This window comes from Rhinolophus sinicus, chromosome 16, assembly GCF_057876585.1.
Source record: "Rhinolophus sinicus isolate RSI-liver-muscle chromosome 16, RSI-T2T, whole genome shotgun sequence".
In the NCBI taxonomy this organism is placed as follows: Eukaryota; Metazoa; Chordata; class Mammalia; order Chiroptera; family Rhinolophidae; genus Rhinolophus; species Rhinolophus sinicus.
In genome coordinates this window covers 131,684,287-131,703,239 of record NC_142516.1, presented here as the reverse complement: position 1 = coordinate 131,703,239, position 18,953 = coordinate 131,684,287, and the positions used below count along the sequence as shown (strand labels likewise).

The window sequence follows — 18,953 nt, the reverse complement described above, 5'->3', positions numbered from 1 at the left end:
TCTCAACAACAAGGATCCGGTTCAAATCCCGCATGGGATGGTGGGCTGCGCTCCCTGCAACTAAAGATTGAAAACAGTGACTGGACTTGGAGCTGAGCTGCGCCCTCCACAACTAGAATGAAGGACAATGACTTGGAGCTGACGGGTCCTGGAGAAACACACTGTTCCCCAATATTCCTCAATAAAATTTATTAAAAAAATAAAAAACATTCCCAACTTAAACCTAGTCACAGCCCGTAGTCACTTCCTAGGCCTGTAGCTTCCTTGACAAAGGTCAGTCTTTACCTTAAGTGAGCCTGTCTATTGTCTTTTTGCTTCTAAGATAACGTAAGTTTGAAATGTCAGAGTAATCTTCTTTTCCAGAATCCCCAGGGCACAACTGCTGCACCAGGGCAGAGACTACAGAACTCCTCATTTTTTATCTTGTTCCTCAAATACCATCTCTATGTGCTGTAAATGTCAACTATCCTGTACCCACCAAAGTAAAAGAAGTATGTCTCTCTCCATTTCAGTTTTTATCCAATCTCAGAGATTTCCCCACGTTGCTCTCTCCCATGCCCTTAATCTACCACCAATGATTTCATGTAACCCTATGTCTCCTCTTTTGATTCTCATGTATAAAATAAACTGCGAAACTGCCATTCTCCACAGCATTTTTTCAATCCATTGAGATTGTGCTTCCCTACAATTGTCGTCAGTTTGGCTCCGATAAACTCAGAAAAATTCTTTATAGGTTTGGACGTTTCTTATGTTGACATAATTTAAATGATGCCTGTGTGGTATGATACAAAAATATATTTGGTCTTTGTCCCTTGTTCTTGACGAAGAGCTCCTAAAACCCTTGGAATTTCCTGAGTAATAGGAATATCTTTTGTTATCCCTAAGGAAACTCTTTGAGCATGCCTGAGTTTACGCTGCTGACGCGATTTAGGGCGGTACTCTTAGATAACCTCAGGATGGGGCTGGTCACCAGAAAGATTAGAGGGTTACCACTTTCAGCCCCACCTACCGACCTCCAGGAAAGGGGGGCAGGGTGCTGGAGATTGCGCTTTATAAAACCTCTTGAACAATGAGATTCAGAGAGCTTCTGGGCTGAGGGCCACATCAAGGTGCTGGGAGGGTGGCACATCTGGAATGGGCAAGGAAGCTCCATGCCCCCTCTCCCCATACCTTGCCTTATGCATTTCTTCCCGTTGGCTGTTACTGAGTTATATCCTTTATAATAAACAGCAAATGTAAGTTTTTTCCTGAGTTCTGTGAGCCATTCTAGGAAAAAAAAGAAAGAAAGAAAAAATCAAAACGGAAGAGAGGGTTGTGGAAATCTCTGCTTTGTAGCCAGTCAGAAATACAGGTAGCCTGGGACTTGCAACTGGCATCTGAAGTAGAGGCCGTCCCGCGGGAGTAAGCCCTTCACCTGTGCAGTCTGCACTAACTCTGAGTCGTCAGTGTCAGAACTGAATTAAATTGTAGGACGCCCAGTAGGTAGCAGAGAATTGGAGAATTGATTGGTGTCAGAGAACACCCCAGCCTGGCCCGTATAAGTTCTCAGTAAATGTTAACTAACCTGCTGCCCCCGGGGCTTGTTGCTATTTTTCTTAGTGGTATCCACATGGTTTTGTCCTTGTATGTTATCGTTCACTCTTTACATATTTGACTCTTCCACTAGAATGTAACATCCCACAAGAGGGACTCTTTTCTTTATTTCTATGACTCCCAGCTTATGTTAGTGCCCAACAAATAGAAGAGACATTTATTTAACTTGCTCAACAAAAGTTACTGAGGTCTTAGTCATTCATTTAAAGAACATTTATTAAGCATCTACTATGTATCAGATACTGTTTTGGGCAGTGAAGATATAGCAATAAACCAAAAGGAAGTCTGTGGTTTCATGGAGTTAACATTATAACAGAGGGATCCAGATAATAGATAAACAAACAAATACATATAATCTAGTAGGTGGTATAAGATCAATGAAGCAGGTTAAGGGAATGAAGAATGATGGGGGAGACCTCTGACAAGTTGATCTTTGAGCAGAATTCTGAAGGAATGAGAGATCAGGCCCCAAGTATTTTGGGGGAACAGAGCATTCCATGCAGAGGGAACAGCAAGTGGCAGCCAGATGGGAGAGCACTTGCTCTGTTCAGTCAAGGAAGAATTAGGGACTGGTCGGGAGAGACACCCCTCCCACTCCAGCTTGTGCTGAAGTGGGCGAGTGTGGGCAGGTGTGGCTCTCTGGTCTCCCTGACACAGGGCCCAGGCTCATAACTCTGTTCCCATCACACCCCAGAGGAGGACTGAGCGCCGTGGGGCTGGTGAGAATGAGGACCCGGCTCTCCTTTGGTGAGGCACGTGGTCAAGCCAAGGTTGAGGCAAACTTCAAACATTCCTCTACAGCAAAGGCTGCTTCTAGCCTCAGCACTACTGACAAAAATATTTTTTATCTAAGCAACAAAGCATATGGTTAAAAAATGAAGTAGCATGGAAGAGCTTTGAATGGCACTGAAGAAGGAGTGTGCCTCCCAATCCTGTGCCCCTGAAGCGGCTTTTCCCCTGTCCTGCTTTGAATTCTCTGTTCTTTGCCCAAGCAGCACTGATGGAGGCTTAGAACCTGGGAGCACTTCCCTGTCTGGCAGTGGGTTTTCACGTCCAGCCGTCAGGAGCTCCCCGTCCCAGTGGCTCTCTACAGATTTCCAAACCTGTTTCTCTGGGTCATTGTCGCCCTCTCCGCATCACTTGCCAGGCTTGGAGCATGTGGGAAGCCCCTTCAGTTATGGGAGCACCTCAGACAGAGGCCCTCGTTAACACACACCTGAGGCTCATCAGCCTCCTGGCAGATTGGGTTTCTGATGTGCTGGAAAAGTTTGTCTTTCTGTGGAACCCCAATTCTCTGCAGCAGCTGTCCTTTTAGTGCCTAGTGGGCCCGTGGGTGGCTTCTGGGCCTGGCCCTTTCGTGTGGTGCTTGTCTCTCTCCTCTCTCTGTGCTTTTCTTTTTCCTTTCCTCTCCTGCCCTGTTTGTGTATCCTTCTTCCTCCTCCCCCCCACCCTGTCTCTGGAAGGTCAAGGTCAGACTTCTGTGCAGGAGGTCAGGCCCTATTACCTAAGACCTGCCAGGCTGCCTTGGGGCCCTGGAAGGCTGTGGTTGTGCAGGGGAGGCTGGGAGAAATGTAAGAGGAGCCCTCTCCCTGGGCTTCCCATCCTGGGGACGTATTCAGGCAACTTGGGTGTGTCACTGGAGTCTTGATGGCCAGGGTGTGTGAGCCAGATTGTCCAGTTTTGGTTTCACTCTGGGCTGATTTTGCTGTTTTTATGTCCCAGTCCCTAGCTAGGTCTTTGTTTGAAAGCTATAGGGATAGGAAGGGAAGGCTTGGGTGTCCATGCTGGGCCTTTCCACCTCCCTGTGTCGAGCCCATTATGTTAACTGTACTCCGTGAGCGACCCACGAAGGAGCTTGTTGTGGGCACTCAGGGCTTTAGTTGCCTCTTGGAGGGACCCCTTCCTCCTCAGCCTGAGAGGATCATGTTTCATTTATGAAGGAAGGTGACATTTTCCTGACAGTCCTTATCTGCTCTGTCATCAGAACTCTCCCTGGTTCTCCACTTAATTCAAGCAAACTATAAAGCCCAACCGGATTGGGTCCAGCGCATGGTGCTAACTTGTACTGAGATTTTGCTGTGCGCCAAGTACTGTGTACCACACTTTACATGCTTTATCACATTTAAACTTCACAACAACACCAGGGGGCAATTGCTCTTAATATCACCCCTATTTACAGATGAGGAAACTGAGGCACCACGGGGATTAAGTCTTTGGCCCAAGGCAGTTTGACTGGTAAGGAACAGATTTGGGATTCAAACACAGACAGACTGGTGCCAGAGTCTTGGAGTAAGCATTGTGACAGAGAGAGAGAGAGAGAGAGAGAGAGAGAGAGAGAGAGAGAGAGAGACAGAGAGAGAGAGAGAGACAGAGAGAGAGAGAGAAAGAGAGAGAGAGAGAGAGAGACAGAGAGAGAGAGAGAGAAAGAGAGAGAGAGAGAGAGAGAGAGAGAGAGAGAGAGAGCGCGTGTGTGCGTGCAAACACATATGCACACGGCTCCCCACCCCCAGTGTGGGCATCCACTTTTATTCCCGCAGCTCCTCTCCCTGTGAGTATGTTTCCAAACTTACTGCATAAAGTCCTTTTGATGCCTGGGTTCCTTGAAGTGGACACAGTGAGAGGCCTGTTACTCCATTCCCCACCCCCTGCCCCAGACTCTGGGCCCCAGTTCAGAGCTCCAAGTGGCACAGTGGCTGCCAAAGGGGCCTGGGCCTCGAAGGTGAGCAGAGCCATGCTAGGGACAGCCAACGCGGTGGCCCGGGAGCATACTTGGTCTGGGAGACTAGGCCTGTTACCAGTCACAAAGGCACACACAGAGATGTCTATGAAGACCCAGGCACAGAGAGGGAGAAGGTGGCTTTCACATGAATGGGAAGAGAGCCATACCCAGGTGGAAGCACCTTCGGGCCAGAGGGGCCGCCTTCCATAATCAGGGCAGGCCCCCCATCCCAGTGCCCTCAGCAGCAGGCGCCTGCCCGTTGATGGGTAAAGTACTAAGCAAGCCATGGACACTTAGAGACCTCAGCTGTTACCAGTGGTTTGGAGCAGAAAGGTGATGGGGGGGAGCTGAGGGAACGAGGATACAGAGAGGCAAAAGGGGAGAGAGGGAGATGGTGGTGCTCACCCAGGGGACCCCAAATGGAGGGACATCCTCCCTCTTACTCTAGTGTTGGAGACGCCACCCTTTAGAAGCCAGGAGGAGGCAGGAAGGCTACCCAGGATGAGGGTGAGATGAGGCTGGCTGAGACTCCAGACCCCAAACAGCGACTGTCTGTGCGTAAAGGTGTCTGTGGGGAGCCCCGGGGATCAGCAGCAGTTCCTCGAGCCTGCCTGCGGCCCAGCTGGTAATCCCCCCTCCTCAGAGGCCAGCCGGGCCCCAGCTGAGGAGTGCAGTTGGCAGAGGCTGCCTCTGTAGGTCTCTGGCTTTATCTTCCTCACACATTGAAACCATCAGGCCTGGCCTGACTGCAGCCTGCCCAGCTCTGTCAGCTAGAGACACTATGCTTTCATCCAAACCAGACCTTCCCTCCTCCAGGTCCCACTGGGGGAAGGGGGGCAGCGAGCACAGCCTCACTTGCCAATTTCAGAACTTTTTAACTTTGTCCCCTATTTTGCTCTCCTCTGCGAAACGTTTGTGAGGCCACCTTCCACTCCAGGCCCCTTGCTCCACCCTCATCCTCCAAAGGGAATTTTAGGCAGTGCTGCAGAAACAGGCAGTTCAGGGGGCCCCAAAGTCTCTTGAGCTGCTCCATCAAAGCAGCAAGCACTCTTCAGTGCCTCATGTTCTGGGGAAGCCAAATCAAAGGCAAACCCTGAATTCCTCTTGCTCACGGCCAATAAAAACCTTGCTTCAGTGCCGGCTTCCTCTGCTGAAATCAGATATCCTAGTAATAAACAAGTCTGAAAGGCAGGGCAAAGCTCTTGCTTCTTTCTTCTGATTAGTTTTTCTCCCTTAAAAAAAAGTTCTCTCCTATAACAGGATGCCTGCCCCAGAAACTTGAGCACAGAACTGCGCCCTCTCCCGCCCTACATCCCCCACTCCAGAATCCTCACCTCCTGGGCTCCTGCAGGCGAGGGTGGGGCCTGGCTTCTCCAACACTAGATGGCTTAGCTCAAAGGCAGGTCAAAGGGGCTTGGGGAGAATGGGCCTTTGCTGCCTGGGGAGCTGGCTGCCAGCTGACAGGGATAGCTGGCTTCTATGGCTGCTGGTGGCGGTCGGAAATGGGAAAGTAGAGTTTGGACAGATTGGGACCACTTTTTTCTAAGGCAATCCTTCTGGAGCCTCTCAATGCACCATGGGGTTTTTGTGTTGAATGCACGGTTGAGAAAGCCACACAAGGTAGGTCTTGAGGCATCAGAGGGGCTGGGAGGGCAGAGGACGGGGGTTTTGCTTCCTGGGGCTGGCCTCGCCTTGCACACCAGCCCTCTCCGGGGCTCCCCTTCCTGTTCTGTCCTTGTCCCTGCCCAGGGTAAGCGTGTCTCCACATGTGGCCTGCTGTGGAGGAGTGCCCTCCCCTACGTGCTGACAAGTCTCCTCCTCATCCCCCCCAAATAGGTTTTTAAGTGACTTTGCTGTCAGAGATGCTATTCTGTTTGTTTTTCCTTCTGACACTATCTCTCCAGAGAGTTTCTGGTCAAGAGAATTATGTTGAGGCTGCAGATTGCAAGAGAATTGTGCCTAATGGGGAACAGCCAGACAAGACACCTTTTATGTCCAGCCAAGTTTTCCCCCCTTTCTCTCTCTCTCCCAACATCTCATCTTCCCTTTTTGGCTTCAAAGTTGGCCCTAGTTTGTGCTCGTTTCTTCGGTACAGCTGGTGAATAAGGTCACACATTGATTTTATTTTGGAGATTGGCAGCTGGGTCAAGCTTAGCTCTAAAGCTGGAGAGCAGCACAGCTCCCTCCACTGAGGCATGGGTGGGGGAAAGCGCAGTCAGCCTTGGAAGGAACCATTCAGAAGGCACTCCGGCACTCAAAGGGTGGCTTCTGCTCCTTTGTGATAGTGAAGCTCAGGAGCTTGAGCTTGTACAGTTTATTTTCAATATAAGAAAGGTGCCCAAAGTTCCCTCTCAGTCCCCACCACAGGCCATTTCAGCTCATTTGTGCTGGACTTTATAGGAAAAACAATGTTAGATCTGAGGTCCCTTGGGACCTTGGAGAGGAACTTAAGTTTAAGGGCCTCTATATTGTAAATAGCTATTCAACCACATACAGCTGTAGAATATATCCGTTGATGCAAACTGGCTGGGAAAGAAAGCTCTTTTCTTTACCATGTGCTTCCTGAGCGGAGAGGACAGGTTAGTAAAACATCTCCATGGACGGTTTGGATTCTTTTACCTTTAGTCATGAGGCTGATGTAATAGCATTCAACTGATTTCATGGTAAAGACAGTCACAGTTCCCAGAGCAAATCATTTCCAATTGCACGATGACGACATCCACCCTTATCGCAGCCCTTCAGGAATTGGTGGGCGAGTCCTTCCTCCTTCCAAGCTTTGGTGGGAAGCATAGGGCCACTTCATTTGGAAGGACAAAGATGTCTTAGATTTGAAGAATGTCCTGTTTGACCTCATTCCTCCTCGCCCAGCCTTGGGGAACAGAATTCACTGCCAGCCTAGCTCGAGGGGCAGAAGGGCACAGTTCTGTGTACTTGGAGCCTTGCAGCCTGGAGGATGGTTTGAATCTGGGGGAGGAATGTGGGTATTAGGAAAGTAGGATGACAGGCTGGACTTAATTCTCTTCTTCCTTCTCATCCTCACTGCTTGTGGTTTCAAAGTTTGTTCTGCATTAAGATGTGTCAGTTTTCAACAATTACGATAGATTAAAAACATACATTTCTTTTTTGGTAATAAGGTTTTCTTAAATTAAGCCTATAAGTCAAAGAATATGCCACTTACCGATTGTTAAAGCCTGAGACAACAGAAGGTGTCAGTGTAGTGTAGTGACCAAGCTCTGGACGAGGAATCGAGTCTTGAGTTTATTTCTTGCCCTGGTACCAACCTGCTCTGACCTCAGACAAGAAGCACACTGAAACTTCTCTGGTGCCTCAGTGCCCTGTCCACAAAGGGACACAGCCCAATAGGCTGATTACCACACCAACTGTTGTGAGGGTAAAATGAGAGAACATAGGGGATGACGCTTCATGTGCCAGAAATGTTTTAAACAGTGGGGAAGGGGAGTACAATGTATTAAGGGGTTGCTTTGTTCAGAGATGCAACAGTCAGAATCTCTGAGGAACTTCCCAAGAACAAAGCCTGAGGATTAGCAGCCTCTGCAATCTCCCGAGGCTGGCACCGGGCACACAAGGGCCCAGGCCACTGTCAGAGACTGCTGGGCTGCGTGGGTAGGTCTGACCCAGGACAGCATGCTGTTGTCCCTCAAGAAACTTGCTGTGGATAGTGTCACCACTTTGATGCAAATCTGGGAGTGTTCACACCTGCTGCCCGTCGCAGGTAACAAAAGACAAAGTCACAACGTTGCTCAATTTTCTCTCTGCCCAAAGTCCGGGCCTGCTGTGTGTACACTGGACATACGTTAGTACTTTCCTTATCTGGGTTCGATTCGGATTCCCATGGCTCGCCTCCTTTGTTGTTCTCCATCTTTAGGCACAAGCCAGAGTTCTTCATTGCTCAGACGATTTCATCTTTCCCAAAGGGCTCCATAGTTACCATTGGATCCTCAGCAGAGTTAGCAAAGAAATGAGGTATTTGTAAGAACCTAGTGGCTCTGTAAGAGTCAGCCGTATCACCTGGGAAAATCGTGTCCTCTCTGGCCTCTGTTTCTTGCCATAAAGAAGGTACAAGACTAAGGGTGAGTCCCTTCCAAGGTAATCTGTTTACCATGGAGCCTGTGCTTGCCTCTCAGGTTAGCCAATGTCGCCATCTAGAGGCAATATAAGAGTTTATTGCAGCAAGAGCTAACCTCTGTGTAATTCCTGAAATGTCAACATTTCATTTTCTCGCCCTTAGTAGTTCAGAATCCCTCTTTCATCCATGGTGTGGGTTTGGCTGCATCTGTGACCCAAGGGAAGCCCTTCTCCAAAGCCAGCTGGTACAATGCCAGTGACGGGCACAGCTGCTTCCTGTCAGTTCCAATGCCCCCTCTTGTTACATGCACTCACTACACCAGATCATAAAAAATCTTTTAATTGCTTTGTAATTGGCACAGATGGCATAATTCAAATTCATATTTTTATTTAATAGACTTTGAAATACCACACTCAAGCTCTCATTGAAACAGTATAGGAATCATGATGGTTGAAGTCTTACAAAATTATATTCGGCAGCAGCATCATGTTCTGAAAGTTATTTCATAAAATTAAGACAAAACCATCTAGAACATAAACAACAACCCAGACTAAAGTCATCTGTTATGACTGAGAATTGTGCTTTCTGGTTTATTAAAATCTCGCTACTTTATTAACAATCAAGAAGAGTTGCAAAATTCTGGCTTATACAGTGGATGCTCCTCAGAACATGAACTCCAAGCCAGGCCTTGTTGAAACTGTAAGCCTGAACTGGCTTTGCAGGAATCTTTCATTTCTGGAGAGCTACGAGATTCACTGGTCTTTGATTAAGAAATCATCAGAGAGGATTATGGTGGAGGAAAAATCATATCACTAACTTCTCATCACTGTAGTAGGGCCCGGGGAAAAAGCTCCAAGTTCTGTCTCTGCGAGAGGGTAACAGAAAGCCTCAAGTCCCATTTATGTTACCCCTGTAATTTTCAGGGTCAACATCACAGGGAGGCCAATGACACAAATGCTCATCAGCAACAATTTGGGTTTAGAGCAATAACTTGAGCCATTTCCTGAAGTTACCTGTACTGCTATTCCAGAGTAGAGGCAAATATTCACTGAGTGGGATGGAAACTGGGGGCAGAGATCCCCTCGCTCCAGAGCAGCAAAGATGATTACTCAGTAGGGGTTTGTATGAAGTTGTAACTACAGGGAATTTTCTATTAAAGTGGATGACAAATGGGAATCCCTCTGACTTTGGTGATTATAAGCATCAGTGACCCAATTTTAACCTGGGAAAGGCATTCATGGGTTGGTTGGTGCTCCAGAGCAGGATTTAACACTGAACTCAGTTCCTGGCTATTGATTTGGTATCTGTTCTGCAGAACTGTCTGGATTTCTCAAAGGCAATTCAAAGGGCACTACTTGAGTCTGCCCTATGTCAGACACTAAATAAAGATGGTTTCCATCAACACAGAAAATCCTCAGTGCACTCTCTCCAGGTCACAGGGTGTGCTATAACCTAGGGAGTATCAAAGTGAAAATCCAGGTGAGTGCATAGTTAGTCTTCCCGGACAGGGCCACAGGCTGTGAGCCACTGCTGGTTGTTCTTGGTTTAGTGTGCCTGTGTCACTTCCACAGTGGCCTTCATGTCTGCTGCGGACTTGTCCAGGGCAGGTTTCTTTGAGTAATCTCGCTCTCCAAAAATGGTGCTTCCTATGCGGACATTTGTAGATCCCACTTCAATCTGTGGGGAAAAAAGAGATAGTATCCAGGGCTAAGTTTAAAATAATGAAGTGCAGCAAATGCTGAAGCTGTGCCTCTCCTTCTGATTCTCAACAGGCTTCCATGCAGAATAATGACAATGCAGCTGAGGACGGCCACAGGGCAGTGGTTCTCCTTGGGGGCAATATGACCTGCAAGGGGTGTTTCAGAAGTCAGTCAGGATTTCTCTGGCTTTCACAGTGATTGGGGAACCTCCTTGGCACATCGTTGGGTGGGGACCAAGGGTACTAGACATCCTACAGTGTGTGGGACAGCAGCACCATGCGTTGTCTCACAGCCCACACGCCTGGTCAGGGAGAGGAAGAAAACCTCCTTGTCATTGTCTCACAGAGGATCTAATTCCATTTTATTTATAAACACAAAGTTCTTTGCATTGTTTTAATATACACAATTTTCCAGGAATACAACTACTATCTACACAGAAGGAAATTTATACTTTGATTTCTGGAACTTTATCAAGTTATCTACTGCTCCAGAAAATCATGTATTTGAGTTGCCAATATAGCACACCTGTGTCAGTATATTTTTTACTGCTGCTGCATTCATGGTGAATCTACACATAAGAGTAAGCATCAGACTACTTCACAGCTTACTGTCATATATCTATGTCCAAGAATTTACATATTGAAATGCCTTTTAAAAAATTATAATTGCTTCTTATTTACCTTTCAATTCCACTTAGGGAATTATATTGAGTTTAAGCAATTGTGTGTCAGGCTATCATTTCTATACATTTCCTTTCCAAAAAGAAGAGGGTGGGGGACGTTTGAATAGTTGAGAAACATGCGATTTGGCGCCCTCTGCTACAATGAGGCAAAGGTTTCTCCAGCAAGAACTGACTCTTGCAGTGGGGCCTTTTGGACCTGCCGCTGAGGCAGGTAATGGTACCAGCAGGACACTTACTGCGTGCTGGAAGTCCACGGACATGCCCATGCTCAGCTCAACCTGGTCAGTAGGGATGTTCAGCTTTTTACACAGCTCCTCCCGCAGTGACAATAACATCTGACAGAAAGAAAAGTGTGATACCTAGTTTATTCCTGCCTCTCTAAGGGTGCCCGAAAGTCAATGAATCTCAACATCTCTGACAAAGATTATTTAATCCTCATGGTTTCAAGGCCTGTCAAAATTGCCAGCAGTTACTGAAAGGGTTTTAGCAGCAAATTCTCCTACTTTCAAGAAAATTATCAGTCATTGGAGAAGAAGAGCGAGCTCATTTTCTCTAAACACTGTGTTTTAGTCCGGTTCAAAGTGAGTTGAGAAAGGTCTGTGGGAGTTCGGGAACCTGTTCTTTCCTTTCTTAATGAGAAGAGTTCAGAACACGGTTATAATACCTGACAAGCAGCCTCTGGATGTCTCTGAAGTCGACTACAACAGCCAGCCCTGCAATAGCATTTCGCTACAATGCTTCTTTAGTATGTGAGCAACCCCCCCTTCCCTGGCCCCCAGTACCTGGAAGTCTGGATTTGGTCCTTGACTAAGATCATGCCCAAAGCTTCCTATGGTCATCAGCCCCACGAATTCCAGGCTGGGGCACTTGGCATTTATGTGCTCCACCATGGCTACTGTCTCTGAAGGTAGAAGGCCATGTTTACCTTCACAAAAAGAAACAGAAGACACTGATACCAAAATGTTTTAAGTAGCCAGAGAAAGGCTCCATTTTTATCCCCTCCTTGTAATAGAGGAGGTAACCCTCAGACAATAGGACCTCTGGAAAGAACTTGTCCTCAGGTCCAAAAGAGTAACTTTATATTTGAGGTCTTTGTCTGTATTGTTCCCCTTCTGGTCAGGTTCTGAGTTTCTCAAGGGAGGAGCTATAAATTGAACTCTCTTTATTCTATCTCAGTATCTGGAGAACAGCTAGCATAGAGGGAAAAGAAAAAACATGGCTTTTCTTGGGACACCAAGATTCACATTGCCAAAGTGACAGATTAACCTGAGCATTATTTTTCCAAATCTGGCATTTCTATAGTTTTATTAATTTATTAGAATTGTAAAAAAATTAAAATAAAGTGTATATTACACTGTTTTGTCTATATATTTATAAAATTTAAGTGAACTTGCTAATTAACAACTAGAGGAGAACTCTGCTGTAAATTAGTATATGATTTGTTATGCAGTTATAAGGATTATTGATATTGTTGGTCCCTCATTTATCAAATGGAGATGGAGAAGCTAAGAAACTCACTTCAATCTTTAATTATGGCAAATTGTAGCTAATTATCAAGAAACAATGTAATAGATTTGATCTGGAGTCAATTTCAGATTTATCTATATTGATAATGCATAATCTAGGTACATGTACATATAATAGTAGTTAAAATTTACTGAACACATGTTAGGAACATGTGACAAATCCTAAGAGCTTTTCATTTAATACAGTAACTCTATGATGTGAGCACTCTTACTATCTCCATTCTAAACATGAGGAAACTGAGGCACAAGGAAGCTCAGTACCTTTTCCAATGTCACACAACTAGGAATTCTGGAACTGGGATTGGAACCTAGGTAGCCTGACTGGGATTTGAACCCAGGGCTTATCTGGAAAACAGATGCCTATACTGTGTTCCTTCATGCTAAGATTTGGTGAATACTGCTGCTTTGATGGGTATAAGCAAATAATTGGTCTGTAAACACATATTTATTTATTTTTTTTTAAGGAGGGCGCAGCTCAGAGTGGCCCATGTGGGAAATGAACCAGCAACCTTGTTAAGAGCACTGTGCTCTAGCCAACTGAGCCAACCGGCCGCCCCATGCCACTTATTCTTAGCAAATAGCTAACAAGTAAGATGTGTAAGTTTCTATGCCAACAGCTTTATCCGCATTAGCACATTCAATCCTCACAACACCTTCTGGAATAGATACTATTATGATATCATTGCCAGACAAGGAAACTGAGGTACTGAGGGTGTAGGTAGCTTACTCAAGGTTACAAACCTAGAAAGTGGTAGAGCTCAAACCCAATGTCTGTCTGATTGCAAAGCCCATGCTCTGTTCACCATGTTACACTGTTAACCCAAGCCCTTTAAAGATGTTCACTAACTGGCACTCACAGTGATTTTTCTTCTATTTTATTCCCCCAATGTAACACCTAAGTAATTTTTTTTAAAGACCTGAGAATTAGTATACATATAACTTTGCAATCTTTTTCAGGAGTGATGGTGACTTTTGGCAATTTTCAGGAGATCAAAGTCACAATCTCCTTGATGCTCCCTGTCTGCCTCCTCAAAAATTAAGAAATAATATAGCATGATGTACCAGAAAACACTATGTGGACCAGTGTGGATGTCACTGTACCATCTAGATTCTATATAACACAGTTTACCTAAAGGCCTGTGATTTCTTTCTACAACCTTACCTATCAGATACTTAGGGCTGACATTCTTCCTGAGCTTCAACCATCCTAAGGGAAGAAAAATCTACAATACAGGTCTGGTCACTTACTCTCTTCTCCACTGGTGTTAATCTGGACCATAACTTTTAACCTTTCAGAAGAACCTTTTTTCTGCCACGAACTGTTCACTTTGTCTGCCAACTTCACAGAATCCACTGTTTCCAACATGGAGAGATTGGGGACAACTGTAATGAGAAAGTGGCAAGGTAATTTTTCACTCACCCTATAGCAGCAAGCAACATGCAACAAATCTTTTGGTAGATGGAAAAAAATTTCCAAGGAACAGAAAAAGACATATTTAAGTCTCAATTCTGCTAAGAAGAACTTATGTGAAAGTTTTACTAGATATAAGGTCGAATGCCAGACCATCACTGTCTAATCAGCAAAGATGAATAAAGAGAGAGAAACAGTGACATACCACCATCACGCAGTGAATGTATCCATATGTTCCAAAAAGCTGATAATTATAGAGATTCCTAATAGCGGGCTTGATCTGATTACATCTCAGTTCAAACTGAGAGAAGCAGGTCAAGATGACAATAGAGAAAGGGTAACCAGTGGAAGCCAAAGTGCTTCTTTGGCACGATATCTCCATGTTCTTAAACTTTCTGGGATGGGGATGCTACAAACAATACCATCAAGACAGTGAAAAAACAGTCCATGGAATGAGAAAACATATTTGCAAATCATGTATCTGATAAGGGTCTGGTACCTAGAATATATAAAGAACTTTTACTACTCAATAAAAAGATAAACAACCCAGTTTAAAAAACGAGCAAAGGTCTTGAACAGACATTTCTTGAAATATACAAATGACCGATAAGCACATGAAAAGATGCTCAACTTCATGAGTCACTAGGGAAATACAAATCAAAACTATAATGAGACACTATTTCACATATTTTTTATGACCCCATTGCTGTCTTATTACTATACCTCTTTATTGTCTTATTAACTTATCACAATCTACCTTTAAGTGGTGTTATATACTTCACATAAAGTTTAAGAACCTCATAATAATGTGCTTCTGTTTCTCCCTTTCCATTATTTGCTATTATGGTCATGTAGGTTGCTCTGACATATGTTATAAACCCACAATAAATCATTATTTTTGCTTATATAACACATTATAATAAAACAATAGAGAAAAATAAAGGAAATCAAAAGCTGGCTGTTGGAGAAGATTAATAAAATTGATAAACTTCTAGCCAGATAGATTAGGGAAAAAATAAAGAGAAAACACAAATTATCAATATCAGGAATGAGAGAGTTGACATCACTACGAACTCTATAGATATTACAAAGATAATAAGGAGAATTATAGTCTTATGCCCATAAATTCATTAATTTAGACAAAATGGATAAATTCCTTGAAAGACATAAAGTACCAAAACTCACCCAAGTAGAAACAGATTATGTGAATAGCCCCACATCTATTAATGAAATTGAAGCTATAGTTAACCTTCCCAGAAAACTCCAGGCGTCACTGGTAAATTCTACAAAACAGGTAAAAGATAATACCAATTCCACACAAACTATTCTAAAAGATTGAAGAAGGGAATACTTCCCAATTCATTCTATGAGGCCAGCATTACCCAGATATGAAATCCAAAAAAAGATATTTCAAGAAAACTACAGACCAATGTCTCTTGTGAATACAGATACAAAAATTCTGTCATATTTAATAAATCAAACATCATAGTAAAAGGATAATACTTCACGACCAAGTGAAGTTTATCCCCAGGAATGCAGGTCTCATTTAACATTTGAAAATCAATAATGTAATTCAATACCTTAACAAACTAAAAAAGAAAAACTGTACGATCACATTTAGAGTTTTATCTCACCCATCAATTTGTTGACATTTTGTTTCTGTAGGTGGCCAATGAAGTGCCATTTGATCTCAGGACATGAAGACAGAATCTGAAGAGAAAAAAGGTAACCATGTTTGACTTAGATTTTGACTTATGGAGGTCTTGCTGGCTCAAATACCTTGCACACTTCCTTCTGACCTTTCATGTATATGCAATAAACCATTATCACCATCTTCAGCCAGGCTCCTAAGGATATTCAGAGAAACATCTAAGTCTCCTATTCTGTTTCTCTTCTTGTTCCCTCCATCATTCAGGTATAGCCCATTAAGAATACCCATGAGTTGTCCATTAATAAAAGCTTTCAAATCTCAAAATGATCCAAGATTACAGAAAGCTCCTAAAATCACCATGTTCAAAAAACCGTAAAAAACTATAGTCTTAATAAAGAAAGAAAATTTAACTGAGAAATACTGGGGGATCATATTGGGTGAGTGTAGACATTTCTACTGCCAGCCCAACCTACTGCTCTAAAACTCAACCATCAACATGGGTCTAACTTTCAATTAAAGGGCCAAGATTTAGATACAAACTCAAGAATTCAGATATCCACTTACTTTAGGATTTGATGCTTTTTCTAGCAGTTCCTGAACCTAAAGGGTAAAAAAAGACAAGTCAGAAACATGGCAAACATGACTCTTCCAAAGGCAGTTTGGAAAAGAGCTCTTACATAGTTCTCTCCGAAAGTGCGCTGGCCGTGATTGTAGGCCTCAATCACCATGTCCGCAGGTTTGGTTTTGCTGACTGCTACCAGTCGGGGCTGGATGGCTGGGAGATCCTGCCAAGAGGGAAAGAGCCAGATGAGTGAATATTTGGGAAGATTATCCCAGTAAGTTCTGTAAGATAGATCCTGCACAATAGATCAGCAGAGATCTTAACTTGATATTTGGTAAGCTCCATTTTTCCAATGCTGCAGGGAGATCAGTATCAAATAATGTTGATCCAATGTCTTTCAAATGCATTGCATCTAAATTAATATGTTAGCTACTTTAATATCTAGCAAAAGACATTTCTCAGGAGAACCGGGCAGGTAAGTATTATAAAAGCAGTACATTTCCTTAAAATGCAGACTTTGGCCAACTGTGTCAGCATCACCTGGGTGCCCTTCCCGACCTAACGAATCTGAATCTCTGGGGCAGGAGTCTGAGAAATCTTTTTATCAGGTTGGTGCAAAAGTAACTGTGGTTTTTGCAATTATTTTTAACCTTTTAAACCGCAATTTTGCATGGACCTAATAACAAACTCTCCAGATGATTCTCTTGCATACCAAGGCTGCAGGTTTAATAATCACTTCATTAAGGGAAGGCATCACTCTCTGACTAGAAGGAAGGCCACTTCTAAATTCTGAAACCCCAAGGTTAACAGTTTTGGAAACTCATTCTGGTCCTGATGTAATTATTAATATTGCCCCCATTCACTTTTGAAAGTGGCCCACTTAGGATAACTGTGTAATCTATTGTTCAATTTAATAAAAAACCAGTGGCAGACTGAGGTAGGGACACACACACATAAAAACTCTGGATTCAGATTAGACCTATCTGACCCCCATCTTATGGCCGTTACATAAACAGCAAGGCTTCTCTGCATTCTGCTGCAACCAAATCCACAGAGGCAATAAGAGAAGTGACCCACCTCTCCTTATCTAGCTCAGTTTTCATGTACCCCATTACTCCTTGCCATTTTTACAGAATCACAGTATTCTCAAAGGGCCTGAAGAGTCAAATCAATTAGCAAACAGGTTCTTCTTTCTCCGGAGAGCTGCATTAGCAGTCTTTTCTGAGACCATGTCACAACTCCTAGGATTATGTTGATGACTTGACGGTTTCCAGACAGAAAGGTGGAACAGGCAGCAAATCCGCCTGACAGTTATGCTGGGAGAACCTCTCACTGTGATGTTTACTAGGAAAATCTCTAGTTTTTCTTGGAGAATCACTGAGAATCATGGAACATTAACTCCAAGAGTGAGCTTAGAGCAAGGAGTGAGCTTAGGCAAGCAGAGCTCATTCCCTTGCCCATACAGATGAGGAAACTCAGGGACAGAGTCAAGTGACTTGTTCAAGGTAACATCTAACTAGTAGCCAAGGAAAGACTATACTAATACAGGTCTTCTAGCCCCAGGCCAGCATTCTGAGGTCTGGCACCAAAAATACTTGATCAGAGAAAACTTTGACTTCTCTGTTCAGGTGTGTCTCACTCCACATCATTCAGCTTAAACTTGCACTGAGGAGGAGCAGATGTTAATAAAATTACAAGAGGATACAAAACATATATAAGGGGAAAAACAGTGACCCTAAAGCGGGACAGCGCACTCCTGCTCAACCAGCCAAGTGCAGCTCTGGTGCCTCCAAAGTCCCGTCAATCCACCCTCTCAGTCGCCTACGGGTGGAGCTGACATTTACTGAGCATCTTCTAGCTGTTAGACGCTGACACACACGTGATCTCAGGCGGATCTGGTCTTCTTTGGGTGCTCTAGTAGAAATCTTCTCTTGCAGCTGCTGGGCACCGGCCTGGACCTTTTCCAGTTCGCTGATGCTGTTGACCCTTACACGAAGCGGGATGGGCAAAGGCCGCGATGCCTGGAGACGCGTCATTTTCCCGGGATAGCGGATGCCTTCTGCTCCAACTAAGACAACCTCCAGAAAACCTGACAGACTCATCGCGAGGTCACTGAGGAAACCCTTGGCTACCTTTTTGAGGCTCTGCAACCTGTGGTAACGCCAAGGCGGCGGACGGGTCCCGCCCCTCCAGGAGAGTCCTCTGCGTCACCGTGACGACCCATTCCCACGCAGGTGTCCCCCTCCTCAAAGCGGCCGCCCACTGTCCCCGCGCGGTCCCTTTCCTCACCAGAGGCCGCCGCGCCACCGCCTGCTGCACGCGCTCATTCACTGCCCGCAGAGCAAACGCGATTCCCAGATCCGCCGACATGCTGCCAGCTCGCCACATCCCCTGGGGACCAACGTCGAGCCCCAGACCCGGACACCCCTGAGCTGAGACCACCTTCCGGTCCCGCCCAGCTCACGTCTCCATATGGTCCAATCAGCGCTCACTACCGAATCGTCTCACCCAATCGAAACCTCGCAGCGCGGGGGCGGGGCGGGGGCGGTGTGGAAGACCGCCCCACCCCTTGGCGGCGGCCATCTTGGGGAGGTAGCCATGGACAACCTGGTCGGGCGCTGGGCCCAGCGGCAGGGTGCCGGGCTCTGTTGGCGTTGTTCCAGTGACGCCTGGGGAGCCTTCAGCACCCTGCTGCCTGAGCCGCTGGTGCCCCCGCCCTCGTCCCCGCCCCCGCCCTCGTCCCCCGCACCCGCCCGCGCACCCGCGGGATCCTCTTAATGCAAAAAACGGAGCCTGTTCCCGGGGTCCTAGTACCTTTCAAAATGCCTCACAAATTTGCCATTCCCTGGCGTTCAAAGAGCTGTGAGCCAAGATTTCTGTGCGCAGGGGCCAGGACTAGAAGCTGCTAGAGGGAGGTACATCGCTTTTAGTATCTCTTGTGAAGCGCCGCTAAGATATAAACGACCCGGCCTGATTCAAATGTATTGGTACTTTCATTTTTAGACCACTGCAGTCCGATAGA

At 45.3% G+C, this 18,953-nt stretch overlaps 1 protein-coding gene and 1 long non-coding RNA gene across 4 annotated transcripts in view; one reads left to right on the top strand and one right to left on the bottom strand.

The window, feature by feature from the left end:
* Positions 1 to 8,769: 8,769 nt before the first annotated feature.
* PLPBP (pyridoxal phosphate binding protein) lies at positions 8,770 to 18,409 on the bottom strand. Its single transcript, XM_019748145.3, has 8 exons — positions 18,221 to 18,409; positions 16,047 to 16,154; positions 15,934 to 15,969; positions 15,353 to 15,428; positions 13,556 to 13,690; positions 11,564 to 11,706; positions 11,018 to 11,116; positions 8,770 to 10,076 (listed from the first exon to the last, which is right to left on the bottom strand). Exons 1-8 carry the CDS (start codon positions 18,317 to 18,319, stop codon positions 9,945 to 9,947), a joined length of 828 nt encoding a protein of 275 aa, XP_019603704.2. The 5' UTR covers positions 18,320 to 18,409; the 3' UTR covers positions 8,770 to 9,944.
* Positions 18,410 to 18,521: 112 nt separating this feature from the next.
* Positions 18,522 to 18,953, top strand: part of LOC109456102 (uncharacterized) — a 51,888-nt gene continuing 51,456 nt past the window's right edge. For all 3 annotated transcript variants that reach the window (XR_002138809.3, XR_012495518.2, XR_012495515.2), the window contains exon 1: positions 18,522 to 18,846. This is a non-coding gene — a long non-coding RNA (uncharacterized LOC109456102). The remainder of the gene's footprint in view (positions 18,847 to 18,953) is intronic.

Bases quoted from the DNA above. Each gene is read 5' to 3' on its own strand.
- PLPBP (XM_019748145.3), bottom strand. From the start codon at position 18,319: ATGTGGCGAGCTGGCAGCATGTCGGCGGATCTGGGAATCGCGTTTGCT. The intron at 11,707-13,555 runs GTAAGTGACCAG...CTTTTTGTGAAG, and splicing joins TAACACCAGTGGAGAAGAGA to GTAAACATGGCCTTCTACCT. The intron at 11,117-11,563 runs GTACTGGGGGCC...TCTTTCTGTCAG, and splicing joins GACCAAATCCAGACTTCCAG to ATGTTATTGTCACTGCGGGA.